Source organism: Mauremys reevesii, linkage group 9 (genome assembly GCF_016161935.1).
Source record: "Mauremys reevesii isolate NIE-2019 linkage group 9, ASM1616193v1, whole genome shotgun sequence".
Taxonomy (NCBI): Eukaryota; Metazoa; Chordata; order Testudines; family Geoemydidae; genus Mauremys; species Mauremys reevesii.
Window position 1 is genome coordinate 48,188,861 of NC_052631.1, and position 15,155 is coordinate 48,204,015.

General features: G+C 42.9%; 1 protein-coding gene across 7 annotated transcripts in view; it reads left to right on the forward strand.

The window, feature by feature from the left end:
• STAG1 (stromal antigen 1) overlaps nucleotides 1–15,155 on the forward strand; it is a 356,975-nt gene that overhangs the window by 230,932 nt on the left and 110,888 nt on the right. For all 7 annotated transcript variants that reach the window (XM_039487594.1, XM_039487595.1, XM_039487599.1 and 4 more), the window contains 3 exons: nucleotides 14,378–14,470; nucleotides 14,579–14,668; nucleotides 14,866–15,069. In XM_039487594.1, coding sequence (XP_039343528.1) covers nucleotides 14,378–14,470; nucleotides 14,579–14,668; nucleotides 14,866–15,069 — 387 coding nt within the window. The remainder of the gene's footprint in view (nucleotides 1–14,377; nucleotides 14,471–14,578; nucleotides 14,669–14,865; nucleotides 15,070–15,155) is intronic.

A 15,155-nucleotide genomic window follows, 5' to 3' on the forward strand; every position in this document is an offset into this window, starting at 1 on the left:
CCTGTAAGGGGTTAAGAAGCTCAAATAACCTGGTTGGCACCTGACCAAAAGGACCAATAAGGAAAGAAGATACTTTCAAATTGGGTGGTGGTGGTGGGGGGGGGAGTTTGTTTCTCTTTGTTGTGCTCTCTTGGGGCAGAGAGAGGGACCAGGTCGGGAAAAAAACCTCTCCTAAAACCCTACCTGAAATAAGCATCTAAGATTACAAAAATTGTAAGTAAAGCAAGGAAATGCATTAGATTATCTTTTGGTTTAGCTTGTGAATTTTCCCTATGCTAAGAGGGAGGTTTATTCCTGCTTTTTGTAACTTTGAAGTTGAGCCTAGAGGGGAATCCTCTGTGTTTCAAATCTTATTACCCTGTAAAATTACCTTCCATTCTGATTTTACAGACGTGTTTCTTTTACTTTTTTCTTTATAATAAAGTTGTTCTTTTAAGAACCTGATTGGTTTTTAGTGTCCTAAAAACCTAAGGGTCTGGTCTGTGCTCACTTGGTTAACCTATTGGTTGGTATATTATACTCAAGCCTCCCCAGGAAAGGGTGTGAAGGGGTTGGGGGGATATTTTGGGGAAATAGGAACTCCAAGTGGTCCTTTTCCTGAATCTTTGTCTAACTCACTTGGTGGTGGCAGCAATACCATCCATGGACAAGGAAGGGATTTGTGCCTTGGGGAAGTTTTTAACATAAGCTGGTAGAAATAAGCTTAGGGGGGCTTTCATGTGGGTCCCCACATCTGTACCCCAGAGTTCAGAGTGGGGAGGGAACCCTGACATGGTGGCAGCACGGTGGGATCATTTTGAACCAGAAGCACAGACCTCAGGATTTTAAAAACATTTTTTCTTTTGGCTGATTGAAAACCAGGGAGGTTTTTTTAAAAGGGCTTTTTAAAAAATAAATAAAATATATAGCTGAGAGCAGCTGGAGTTTTTTTCTTTGCCTGGGGGCAGAGAAATTCAAGTTACAGCAAGGGAATTAACAAGCTGGTTTGTTTTGGGGTTTGTTTTTTTTGTTTTTCTTGCTAGCTCTTGGGTTGGGTTAGGCTAGGCTAAGCACAGGAAGGCTAGGATGACGGAAAGTGACGTCCAAAAGAAACTAGAATTAGCCAGATTGGAAGCTGAAGAGAGACAGAAAGAACATGAAAGACAGATGGCCTTAAAGTGCTTGGAGTTGGAAGCGGAGGAGAGGAAACATGCAAAACGCTTGGATACGGAATTAGAGCTGAAGCGCTTAGATCTGGAAGGGGCTAAGCTGAGTCTACCAGATAACCCTAACAATCCTTCTCCGGGGACCGCTCCTCATTCCAGAAAATTCCCCACCTACAAGGCAGGCGATGATACAGAGGCCTTCTTAGAAAATTTTGAAAGGGCCTGCCTTGGGTACAGCATCTCTACAGACGAGTATGTGGTGGGGCTGAGGCCACAGCTCAGTGGACCCTTAGCAGAGGTGGCAGCTGAAATGTCTAAGGAACACATGAACAGCTACGAACTTTTTTTTAAAAAGGCCAGAATTACAATGGGGCTAACACCCGAGCATGCCCATCGGCGGTTCAGAGCCCTAAGGTGGAAACCAGAGGTGACATTTTCCCGACGTGCCTACCACATTGTAAAAAAATTGGGATGCCTGGATATCAGGAGCCAAGTGTTAAATCTCTGGAAGATCTGTCTTTCCTAATGCAAATGGAGCACTTCTTAGGTGGTGTTCCTGAGGAAGTAGAAAGGTACATCCTAGATGGGAAGCCCAAAACTGTAATCAGGGCGGGGGAGATCAGAACCAAATGAGTGGAGGTGGCGGAAAAGAAAAAAGCTAGTAGCAGTTGGAGCGGATATCAGAAGGGGCAACCTGAAACACCACCCTGCCACCGGGGGCAGCCCAAGGCCCCACCAACATCCCAAGGAAAACCCCAAACACCTTATCGTCCCACCCCACCAGTCTCCAACAACTCACCTTGCCCTAGTGACTAGTCAGCTGGACGATGTTTTAAATGTAACGAGCTGGGGCATGTAAAGGCCAACTGCCCCAAGAACCCCAACAGATTGTAGTTCATTACACTGGAATCACACCAAAGGTCCCCAGGCCCAGATGCTTCCCAGATACCCTCAGAGTAAAGGGAAACTGTGAGTGTGGGCGGGAAGAAGGTTATCGCATGGAGGGACACTGGAGCACAGGTTTCAGCTATCCACCAATCCTTAATAGACCCCAGATTCGTCAACCCAGAGGTCCAAGTGACGATTCAACCATTCATGTCAAAATCGTTAAACTTGCCTACAGCTGAGTTGCCTGTCCAGTACAAGGGCTGGTCTTTTGCAGTCTATGATGATTGTCCCATTCCCATGCTGCTGGGGGAAGACTTGGCCAACCATGTGAAGCTAGCCAAGAGGGTGGGAATGATCACTCGCAGCCAGACTAAGCAAGTCTCCATACCTATCCCTGTACCAGACCCCCAAACTGAGGTGGTAGAACTGGATCCCCTGCCAACGACTGCAACAGCCATAGTGGATCCAGTCCCAGAGACCCAACCAGAACCGGAATGGGCGGAGCAGCCAGCACTGAATCCAGCACTTGCAACCCCATCTACAGCTCCAATGCCAGAGGGCACCACCGAGCCTGCACTGGCAACAGCAGATAAACCTACGCAAGAGGCTCAGCCGGAACCTGAAATACAGCATAGTGCACCAGCGAAGAGCGGGTCACAGTCAACAAATAACCCCATCACCTACATCTCTTCCTGAGGGACCAAGCCCAAGTCCACAATCCAGTGAGGAACTGATGTCTCCAGCATCAAGGGAACAGTTCCAGGCTGAGCAGGAAGCAGACAAAAGCCTCCAGGGAGCTTGGACAGCGGCATGGAGCAACTCACCACCTCTTAGCTCTTCTAATCGATCCCAGTTTGTTGTAGAAAGAGGACTTTTATACAAGAAAACTCTTTCTGGTGAGCACCAGGAAGACTGACATCCTCAAAGACAGTTGGTAATTCCAACTAAGTACTGGGTAAAGCTCTTGAGCTTAGCCCACGATCATCCTAGTGGCCATGTTGGGGTGAACAGGACCAAAGACCTTTTGGGGAAGTCCTTCCACTGGGAGGGAATGGGCAAGGACGTTTCTAATTATGTCTGGTCTTGTGAGGTGTGCCAAAGAGTGGGAAAACCCCAAGACCAGGTCAAAGCCCCTCTCCAGCCACTCCCCATAATTAAGGTTCCATTTCAGCGAGTAGCTGTGGATGTGACACCTACATGGCAGGAACACAGACGGCTGCCACAACCTATGCTATTTGGGGCTCCTCAGTGGCCTTGCTGGGATCTGTGGGTGTTCTGTCGCCAACAGTTTACATTGCGGTCCTTGCACTACCGGAAGAAACAGAGAAGAACCCATTCTCCTCACCCCTCTTTACCATCACCTAGGCCAGAGAGATCTTTAAGGAGCAAGAGGCAAGGGTCGATGAGGAGATGACACCTCTTACTAATATATCCTACTTATCTCCTAATTAAGCTGTCATGTCTTCATCACCTTCTATGGCGGGTGACTTCAGGCAGTTTCAGGCACTGATGAAGCAGATTGCTGACATGCTGCAGATTCCCTTAGAGGAGGTTCAGGAGTCTCACCATAAACTCTAATATGTTACAAACTTCTACATCTCTGAAGATTGCCATTCCAGTCATGAAGCTCTTATGGTGTCTGCTAAGCTGGTTTGGCTAACCCCGATGCCACACCACCTACCTATAAGAGAACAGATTCTAGCTAGGGAATCAGAATTTGTTTTCTCACCCAGCTCCAAATTCCTTAGTAATGGAGGCCATTAATGAATAAGGCAGACAACATAACTAAAAGTCTACCCCATACAGTAAGGATCACAAGAGACTCAAACTTTTTGGTCATAAATCCTACGCTGCAGTTCAGAATAGTGGATCATCAGGTGATCATGGCCAAATACAACTATTTAAATTATAATAGTTTCAATTATTTTATTGTGCATCTGCCAGAAGAACATCTGGACAGTTTAAGTCCCACAGTCCAAGTCCCACAAGAGGGTCAATTCTTAGCAAAGACATTGCTCCAGCCCTCCTTGTTTGCAGCAGATACTGCAGCATGGCCTGTCTCCAGTGGAGTGGTCATAAGAAGAGCATCTTGGCTACAACTGTTGAGCTTTACAAGAGAGGTTCAGAGTACTATCAAAAACCTCCCTTTTGATGGGTACAAGCTCTTTGGGGACTTGACAGATATCTCTCTCCACACTTTAAAGGGCTGAAGAGCTACACTGCAACCCCTAGGGATTTACACTCCAGTAAATAAAAGGATATTTATTAGGTCTCAGTTGACGCAAAGAGCATGCCCATCCATATTCAACATGTTGTAGACCTTCTGAACCTCTGTCCAAGAGACCAAGATACACAAAAAAGAAACCTTATTTGGCTACAGCTGCATCATCTTAGTCATCTATGTCCTCCAAGTGACAGTTTTGATGGCTTGGTCAAGAGTCTGAACCGTCCAACTGACAGGGTCTTACAGCTGCACCATCTCACACCCTTCCGTCCTTTTGGATGCCCTCTCTCCCATTTTCAGGAACATATAACATTGAACAAATGTGTTTTGGAAGCCATAACAGCTGATTACACTATCCATTTCAAATCTATCCCTCCTATCCATTCCTCCTCCCCATCCCTCTTCAAGGACTCCTCTCATGATCAGTTGCTAGAGCAAGAGGTGACCTGTTCTCTACATTTAGGTACTATAGAACCAGTTCCTATACAACACTGGGGATTCTATTCAAAGTACTTCCTGATTCCCAAAAAGAATAAGGGGTGGAGGCTAATTTTAGACCTCAGGTCTCTAAACAAATGTGTAAAGCAACAAATTCAGGATGGTGACACTTGCAGATATAATTCCTTTGTTAGAAATAAGAGATTGGTTTGCAACTCTCAACCTAGAACACTTATTTTAATGTCGCTATTCACCCTTCATTACAAGAGATTTCTTTGTTTTCTAATAAACACTGAGCTCTACAAATACAGGTTGCTCCCTTTAGACCTATCTTCAGCACCAAGGATATTTTCAAACATTCTGACAGTAGTTGCTGTTTACCTATGTAGTTTGGGTATAATCATTTTCCCACACCTAGACAATTGGTTGATCAGGGACAGAGCATATTAGGAAATGTTGACATCAGTAAAGAGTACTTGTTCCCTATTTCAGAGCTTGGGCCTTCAAATTAACCTTGAAAAGTCCTTCAAGTAAAAAGTAGTTCAAGTCTACAGCGTTTAGATTTCATAGGAGTTTCTCTGGCTGTACTGACAGGCAGAGCATAGCTACCATCCATCAGATTTCATGCATTAGCAAATCTCATCTAAAAGATTCTGGGTGGTTCTCAGGTAATAATAAAAGATTGTCTTCAGCTGCTGGGACACTGGTCAGCTTGTGTCTTTGTAGTGTGCAGCATGCCAGATTACACCTCCGAGGTCTACAGGGATGGCTTTGAATGGATTACAAACCAAACAAATGCAGTTTAAGCAGATTAATGTCTGTACTCTCAGATGTAACCCACAATCCAAAAATGAAGCATATGGTATTATCACTATGATAGAAGGAATCTACAAGAATGGAACATTTGTGCAGGTTTTGGTTTGGTACTTCCGCCAAATGAGTGAGTGAGGAACTGCACAGATGTTCCATTCTTGTAGAATCCTTCTATCATAGTGATAACACCACATGCTTCATTTTTGGATTGTGGGTTACATCTGGGACCTCACAAGGTTGAGGAAAAATGGACACTACAAGAGCAGCTTCTCTACGTTGATCTTTTGGAATTGAGAGCCATCAAAAATGCTTGTCCACACTTTCTACTGCTAATCAAATCAAAGTCTGTAAGGATAATGATAGACAACAAGACATGCATGTATTATAGCAACCATTAGGAAGGTGCACATTCCCCCTCTCTCTGGGCAGAAGTGATAAAACTCTGAAGTTGGTGCATAGCTAACCACATATTCATTTCAGCTTCTTGCCTCCCAGGTATTAAGAACGCTATGGCAGATGACCTCATCAGACATTTCTTTCAAAGTTACAAATGGGAACTGAACTTCTGAGTCCTCCACAATATATTCTCAGCCGGGAGGGTACTGTGTTTGCCATGGCAGCCAACGCAAAATGTATCAATCTGACAGTCCATATCCCTATGTCCACACCTTTTTCAAGACTATGATAAATTTTGTACAAACTACGCATTGTAAGGTATCATCTGAAGACTCATGATTTGTAAAGTTAAGATTCTACTGTATGCTATTAAGACATATTCCAAATCTGAGGAAGCAGCCACAAACCAGTTCCTCGGAGACAAAAGGCAAACTGATGCCTCAAGTAGTGTCAATAAAATGGCCTCTCATCTGTTTAAGCAGCCATTCTTTGGCAAGAAAAAGGATGTGAGCAAGAAATCTACAAAGAAACAGCTGAAGGTTCCTGTCCCCACAGACTTTGTCTCCTAAACCCCAGCTGGAGATGATTCTCAAAGGAGATGAAAAAGTATAAAGAATGAAGAACAGACGCCCCAAATCATTTCTACCATCATCTCTACTCACAACATTGATAACACTTGAAGGACAAAGGAAGCATCATTGGATTGGGGAGGGATCCTGGCAGAAAGGAATTTGGCCAGTAAGACTGCAAAAACGTAGTGAGAGAGACTTTTGCTTTGAATTCACTTAGCTTGTTAAGTTAAGTATTAGTTGTGTTTCACCTTTTATTTCTTTGTAACCAATTCTGACTTTTATGCCTCATTACTTGTAATCACTTAAAATCTATCCTTCTCTAGCTAATAAACTTGTTTTATTGTTTTATCTAAACCAGTGTGCTTGGACTGAAATGTTTGAGAAAATCCATAAAATGGCGGACTTTATATGAGCTTGTATTGTCCAAGAGAGGGCTGTGGAGTACCAGATAGACATTTCTGGGGGATGTTTGGGACGGAGTGTTGCCTTGCAATACGGACCCAAGATCCTGGTTGAACACTTCACTCCACCCTGCAGATTCTGAGGTGCCAAGCATGGTTCCTTGATGGTTCTTGGCAATAGAAATATCCTGTTTGTCAGAGGTGCAACATGTTTTATTAAGTATCAGAGAGGTAGCCGTGTTAGTCTGGTTCTGTAAAAGCAGCAAAGAATCCTGTGGCACCTTATAGACGAATGCATCCGACGAAGTGGGCATTCACCCACGAAAGCTCATGCTGCAAAACGTCTGTTAGTCTATAAGGTGCCACAGGATTCTTTGCATGTTTTATTAAATAGTAGAAAAGAATCTACAAGAAATACTTACATCCCAGAAATTGAAACGATATTATCTTTGGTGTAACCGTCGTCAGATTTTGGCTACTCACTCTCCTTTTCCCAGAGTATTGGATTACCTATTGGAACTGAAAAATCGGGGCTTTCTGTGAATTCCATTAAGGTTCACTTAGCAGCAGTAAAAGCTTTTCACATACCCATAGGAGATTTTTCACTCTTCACTCATCCAACTACAACAAGATTCCTAAGAGGTGGAGCAAAAAGTATGTGATCGTGTGATTTAATGCTATCATAATTCAGATATACAAGAGAGCCAAATTAAGGTTGCCATGCTGCCTGAATGTGGGGGAGGAGCAGTGTCTCTCAGGCTTACAGCCAACGGAGACAGACAGTAGCAGACAGAAGATTAGCTGCACTTGTCTACTCTGGTACACTCCCTCACTGAGGTTGTAATGAGGTGTGTAAACCCTGCTCCAGGCAGGAAGGAGTTAAGTTGTTGCTCTGGGCTTAGGGTTACCATATGTCCCGTTTTGGCCAGGACAGTCACTTTTTAGGCCCTGTCCCAGCTGTTCTGAATTTTTTTCCAAAAGGAGGCATTTGTCCCATTTGCTCTTGCTGACTTGATCAGTTGGCAAGAGCAAACAGGACAAATGCCCACTTTTGTCAAAAAAGTGGGGTGCAGTGTGGAGGAGGTGAGCTGAGATGCCAGATCCCCACGGGGGAGGCAGGGCTGTGAGGGAAGCAGTGTTCCAGCATGCATGGGGGACCCCCTGTTGCGTGGGGGGGCCCTCAGGGTTCCAGCGACCGGGCAACAGCCTGGCACACAGTGCAGGGTGACAGGATTACAGCAACGGGCAATAACAGGGGGTGTCCTTGGGCGAGCAGCTGGGGTGTCCCGTTTTCTTTTTGGGAAATATGGTCACCCTATTTGGGCTGGAGTGGCCCCATCCCTTCCACACCTGCGAGTCATATCGAGAGTGAAGGAGGAACTAAAGAGGAGGGGAAGCTCAGCTTCACAGAGGATAACTCTGGGAGCAGAGCAGTGAGCTTCCCAGCTCACAGGGAGAGGCCTGGCAGCAAGTAGAGCCTGTTCCCTTGACTAAAAGAAAACCCCAAGTCCCCTAAGGTGAAGGGGGCTGAATTATATTCTTTATGCTGGTCACCCAGCAGACTATGAACTGGATTGCACCCCATCCAAGGCCCGTCCGAAGGAAGAGAGGCAGAGGCCCAACTGGGACTGACTCTAAATTCCTTTTCCTTCATTTATTTTCCTGCTTTATTTTTTGTTATTTCTTGGGTTCCCAGAAGGGGTGAGCATCCAGAGAGAGTCAGCTGGAGGGTTAAGATTTTGTTTCCTTCAGAATGCTTCCACTTGAGTGACTGGACCTGGAGTCAGTATAGAACCCCATTAACACCTCAAGGGGGCACTGTTGAAACACCAAAAGCCTGACAGAGGTCCATAAATTAGCCTGACAGAGCAGGAGGAGGAAAATCGTGGGCAAAGACTGCCTTGTAAGATCCAGGGTCTGAGTCCTTTCCCAAGTGATGTAAGCAGAGAGCCCAGTGAGCAGCTTCTGCCAGTACAGAATCAGAATACTGGACTTGCGATGCAGTTAAAAGGTTTATCCATGAGCAGCTGTTCAGAATTTTAACTTCTTAACTGGAGAATTGTCCCTGTGAGTGCCAGTGAGCGTGGTGAACCCCATAGAGTGTTCCACACATGGGACTGGAAGGAACTCCTGCGTCATCCATTCCAGTCCCCTACTGTCATCGGTAATACAATCATATAATCTTATCATAAACTTATGAAGATCTATCTTAAAACTAGTTAGGTTGTTTTCCCCACTACTACTGTTGGAAGGCTGTGTCCAGTTCTGGTGCCGACAATTTGAGAAGAATTTTGATAAATAGGAGAGAGTTCAAAGGAGATCCATGAGAATAATTAAAGGATTAGAAAACATGACTTATAGTAATAGATTGATGGAGCTCAATCTGTTTACTTTAACAAAGAGGAGATTAAAGGGTGACTTGAGGTCTATAAGCACCTACATGGGGAACAAATATTTAATATCGGGTTCTTCTGTGTAGCATAGAAAGGTCTAGCATGATCCAATGCCTGGAAGTTTAAACTAGACAAATTCAGCCTGGAAGTAAGGTGTAAATGTTTAACAGTGAGAGTAATTAACCATTTGAACAATTTACCAATGGTCCTTGTGGATTCTCCATCACAGGATTTATAAATCAGGATTAGATGTAGCAACCTTTTATGTACTTGAAAACTATTATCATGTGTCTTCCCCCCCACCACCACCACCACCCCAGTCTTCTCTTCTCCAGACTAAACAAACCCGCTTTTTTTATCTTCCATCATAGGTCATGTTTTCTAGACCGCTAATCATTTTTGTTCTTCTCTGGACTTTCTCCAATATTTCCACATCCTTTCTGGAACGTGGCGTCCAGAACTGGACACAATACTCCAGCTGAAGCCTAATCAGCTTGGAGTAGAGTGGAAGGATTTCTTCTTGTGTCTTGCTTAAAACATTCCTGCTAATACAGTCCAGAATTATATTCCCCTTTTTTGCAACAGTTTTATATTGTTGACTCATATTTAGCTTGTGATCCACTATGACCCCCAGATTCCTTTCCACAGTATTCCTTCCTAGGCAGTCATATCCCATTTTGTATGTGTGCAACTGATTCTTCCTTCCTAAGTGGAGTACTTTGCATTTCTCCTTATTGAATATCATCCTATTTACTTAAGACCATTTCTCCAGTTTGTCCAGATAATTTTGAATTTTAATCCTATCCTCCAAAGCACTTGCAACTCCTCCCAGCTTGGTATCATCCACAAACTTTATAAGTGTACTCTGTATGCCATTATCTAAATCATTGATGAAGATATTGAACAGAACTGGACCCATTTGATATGCCCTTCCAGCTTGACTGTGAACCACTGATGATTACTCTGGGAATGGTTTTCCAGCTACTTATGCACCCACCTTATAGTAGCTCCATCTAGGTTGTATTTCCCTAGTTTATGAGAAAATCATGAAAGACAGTATCAAAAGTCTTACTAAAGTCAAGATATACAACATCTACTGCTTCCCGCCTATCAAGAAAGCTTGTTATCCTGTCAAAAAAAGCTATTAGTTTGGTTTGACATGATTTGTTCTTGACAAATCCGTGCTGGCTGTTACTTATCACCTTTTTATCTTCTAAGTGTCTGCAAATTGATTGCTTAATTATTTGTTCCATTATCTTTCCGAGTACTGAAGTTAAGCTGAATTGTCTGTAATTCCCCTGATTGTCCTTATTCCCCTCTTTATAGATTGTCACTAGATTTGCCTTTTCCAGTCCTCTAAAATCTCACCCATCTTCCATGCCTTTTCAAATATAATCGCGAATGGCTCAGATATCATCTCAGTCAGTTCCTTGAGTATTCTAGGATGTATTTCATCAGGCCCTGGTAACTTGATGGCATCTAACTTGTCTATGGGCATGGCTACACTTACAGATATAGAGCGCTTTGAGTTAAACCAGCCTTCGTAGAGTGCAGTAGGGAAAGAGCTGCAATCTGTCCACACTGACAGCTGCAAGTGCACTGGCATGGCCACATTAGCAGCTCTTGCAACAGCCACAGAGAGCAGTGCATTGTGGTAGCTATCCCAGCATGCAAGTGTCTGCAACATGCTTTTCAAATGTGGGGGGATAGGGTGGAGTGTGACAGGGAGTGTGTTGTGTGTATGTGGGGGGGAGAGAGTGGGTTTTTGGGGGGCTGAGAGCATGTCAGCATGCTGTCTTGTAAGTTCAGACAGCAGCAGACCCCTTTTCCCCCCACTTCTCTCTCTCACACGGCATTCCACAGTAACGGTTGCTTTGTCTCGGAGCAGATAAGCATGCCAGCTGTCAGAAAGGGAGCTTTTAAAGGGCATATCCGCATTCCTGCAGCGATGACAAAACAATTACAAAAGTGGCCACTTGACTTAAGGGGATTATGGGACATTTCTGGAGGCTGATCAGAGCGCAGTAATGCAACACCTCGTTCACACTGACACCCGGACGTTTTAGACAATGCACACCAAGCATTAATCTTCTCGCCGAGATGGAATGCCAGGAGCGCTCTAGCCCTAGAGTCATAGCACCATACATGCCTTACCAGTGTGGACGGGTAGTGAGCTAGGGTGCCCGGGGCTGCTTTAATGCGCACAAACTCGCAAGTGTAGCCAAGCCCTAAGTAATTTTTATTTTGTTTTTCCCTATTTTAGCCTCTGATACTACCTCATTTTCACTGGCATTCATTGTTAGATGTCTAATTGCTACTAAAGATTTTAGTGAAAATGAAAAAGTCATTTAGCACTTCTGCCATTTCCACATTTTCTGTTATTGTTTTCCCCCCTTTACTGAGTAACGAGCCTACCCTGTCCTTGGTCATCTTCTTGCTTTTAATGTATTTGTAGAATATTTTCTTCTTACCCTTTATGTCTCTAGCTAGTTTAATCTCGTTTTTGTGCCATGGCCTTTCTAATTTTGTCCCTGCTTTCTTGTGGTGTGTGTTTATATTCATCCTTTGTAATTTGATATAGTTTCCACTTCTTGTATGATTCTTTTTGGAGTTTCTGATCATTTAAGATCTCCTGATTAAGCCAGGGCAGTCTCTGTCCTACGCAGTGATATAGTTTGCTCTTGTGCCCTTAATAATGTCTTTGAAAAACTGCCAACTCTCTTGAACTGTTTTTTCCCTTAGAATTGCTTCCCCTGGGATCTTACCCATCAACTCCCTGAGTTTGCTAAAGTCTCCTTCCTTAAAATCCATTACCTTTATTAGTCTTTTCCCCCTCTTACCATTCCTTAGAATCATGAACTCTATCAATAATTTCATTATCACTTTTTCCCAACCTGCCTTCCACTTTGAAATTCTCAACCAGTTCCTCCCATTTGTCAAAATCAAATCTAGAACAGCTTCTCCTCTAGTTTCTTTCTCCATCTTCTGAAATAAAACATCTCCAGTATAGTCCAAGAATTTCTTATATAATCTGTGCCCTGCTGTGTTATTTTCCCAAAAGATGTCTGGGTAGTTGAAGTCCCCCATCTCCACCTAGTCCTGTGTTTTGGATGATTTTGTTAATTGTTTATAAAAAGCCTCATCCACCTCTTCTTCCTGGTTAGGTGCTATGTAGCAGACCCCTACCATGACATCACCCTTGGTTTTTACCCCTTTTATCCTTACCTGGATATTTTCAACAAATCTGTCTCCTATTTCCATCTCAGCATCAGTCCTAGTGTATACATTTTTGATATATGAGGCAACACATCTTCCCTTTTTACCCTGGACATACTAATTTTCAGCTGCATTTTTCTCAGAGACCATCAAATCAATGGAACTTGCACTCATGGGAAAAGACTCACTGGTGTCTTCAGGCCCCCCAGGGGCCACTGATCAACAGATCAGGACATGCAGATATCATCAGTTTCCTTGCACATTTCTAGCAAAAAAAACAAAAAAGGTCAGGAGTCTGGATGTGTTTCTCTCCCTTCCTAGAAGTACTGAGAAAAGAACTCCCTGCACCAGTTGCAAAAGTTATGTTGTTACAACTCAGGGCATTGGAAGTTGTATGGTGAATCCTCCTGTCTGATTATTCCAGTCTACTCAGTCTACAAGAATAATGACTAGAGTCTAACATCGGGATATTGATTGGCTTGTTGAAGGTCGGCCACATTCCCGGTGACCTTGGCTATCTGATTGTAAGTCTGCATTAGCCCCAGAATCTGCCAGTGCCATATTTATCACCTGGACTGGGCCTATGAAATTTTAGGGCCCAGGACCAGCAGCAACTCAGGAGTGCCTATAATGGCAGACCATGTAAGGGAACATACTAATATGTTTTGGGGTGTTTGCAGTAGAAGCTGATAAGGCATTCAGTTTGGTTCATTATCCATTCCATCCCTACCACTGGGACAGACCCTTCTTAGCGGTATGCCTGTTGAATCCCTGCCTGACTTCTTACACCAAAGCCAGACATCTTACTGACTAATGTCAGGAGGGACTCTGGTCTGATCTAGATGCAAGTCTTAAGACCTCCAAGACCCAAGGATCTTGGAAGGTGACCCGTCTGTGGACCTGAGTGGAGCTGTTGAGCAGAGTCCCTGCTCTGGGTTTTCTTGCACCCCACTTACTATGACTCAGCGCACAATGCTTTGGCCAATAGAACTAATGTGATCCTTGGAGGCATAAACACGAATATCAAGTGGAGAGGTTATTTTACCTCTGATTTGGCACTGCTTCAGCCGCTGCTGAAATACTGTGTCTGGTTATGGTGCTCACAATTCAAAGAATGATTTTCATAAATTCAAGAGGGTTCAGAGAAGAGCCATGAGAATGATTGGAAGTAATGATTTCTAGGGATAGACTCAAGGAGATTAAGCTATTTATCTTAACAAAGAAAAGTTTAAGGGGTGACTTAATGACAGACTATAATACTTGGGGAACAAATATTTAACATGGGCTTTTCAGTTTTGCAGAAAAGGTCTAACACAGTCCAATGACTGGAAGATGAAGCTAGACAAATTCAGACTGGAAATAAAGCTGTAAATTTTTATAGTGAGGGTAATTAACCATTGGAACAACTTAGCAGGGGTCATGGTGGATTCTCTATCGTTAACAATTTTTAAATCAAGTTTGGATGTTTTTCTAAAAGATATGCTCTAGGAATTATTTTAGGGGAAGTTCTATGGCCTGTGTTATACAAGAGGTCTGATTGGATGATCACAATGGTTCCTCTGAGGGCCAAATGTTGGTCCCATTATAGGCAATAGCAAAATTTTCATTGACTTCAGTATTGTCAAGTTTTGGCCCCAAAAATAGGGGATGTATGGAGACAATATCACAAAGAAAGAAATGAGGTTTTCCCTTAAGGTAACTGGAGTTCTTACTGCTTTCCCATTCACATGCTCTTCATCCCTGATGATCTTTTTTTCTTCCTTCCTTCCTTGCTTTCTTTCCATTATGAATTAGCTTCCACTTTTGGGATCTTGACCCTTCAATTTATTATTGTATTAATGACATTAAGACATTTAATTATTTTATAGCACATTTTTCCTTATTTTTACAGGTGTTAACTGCAAAAGAAAGGAAAACTCAGATAGATGACAGAAACAAATTGACTGAACATTTCATTATTGCGCTTCCTATGTTACTTTCAAAGGTACAGTTTCACACAAAATATATTCTTTACTGATAATGTATATAATGTTTTCATTCTGTAGTATAGACATTAATTGTTCTTCATTTTCTTTATTTCAATAATTTCTAGTATTCTGCTGATGCAGAGAAAGTAGCAAACCTTCTGCAAATCCCTCAGTATTTTGACCTGGAAATCTACAGTACAGGCAGAATGGAGAAGGTATGGTACACTATGCAGGCACTCTTGTGGCTTTCAGCTGACTGATTAGTCATATTCATATTAAATGACTACATTTGGAATAGCATGTAGTAATCTTTTACTGCTTTGATCTATTGCTTAACATTCTCTTCTTGAGTTTCATTGTTTATGTAATATTCTGTGTAATGTGAAAACTGACTTTTTTGTCTGATCCACAGCATCTGGATGCCTTGTTAAAGCAGATTAAGTTTGTTGTGGAGAAGCATGTAGAATCAGATGTTCTAGAAGCCTGCAGTAAAACCTATAGCATCCTGTGCAGTGAAGAATATACCATTCAGAATAGAGTTGACATAGCCCACAGCCAGCTGATTGATGAATTTGTGGATCGATTCAACCATTCAGTAGAGGATCTGCTGCAGGAGGTTTGTTCTTTTAAAATTAACCTTGTTTTATCATCTAGATTTGCATCTTTGATCCTTTGTCCATTTTATAATATCCATTGTAATTT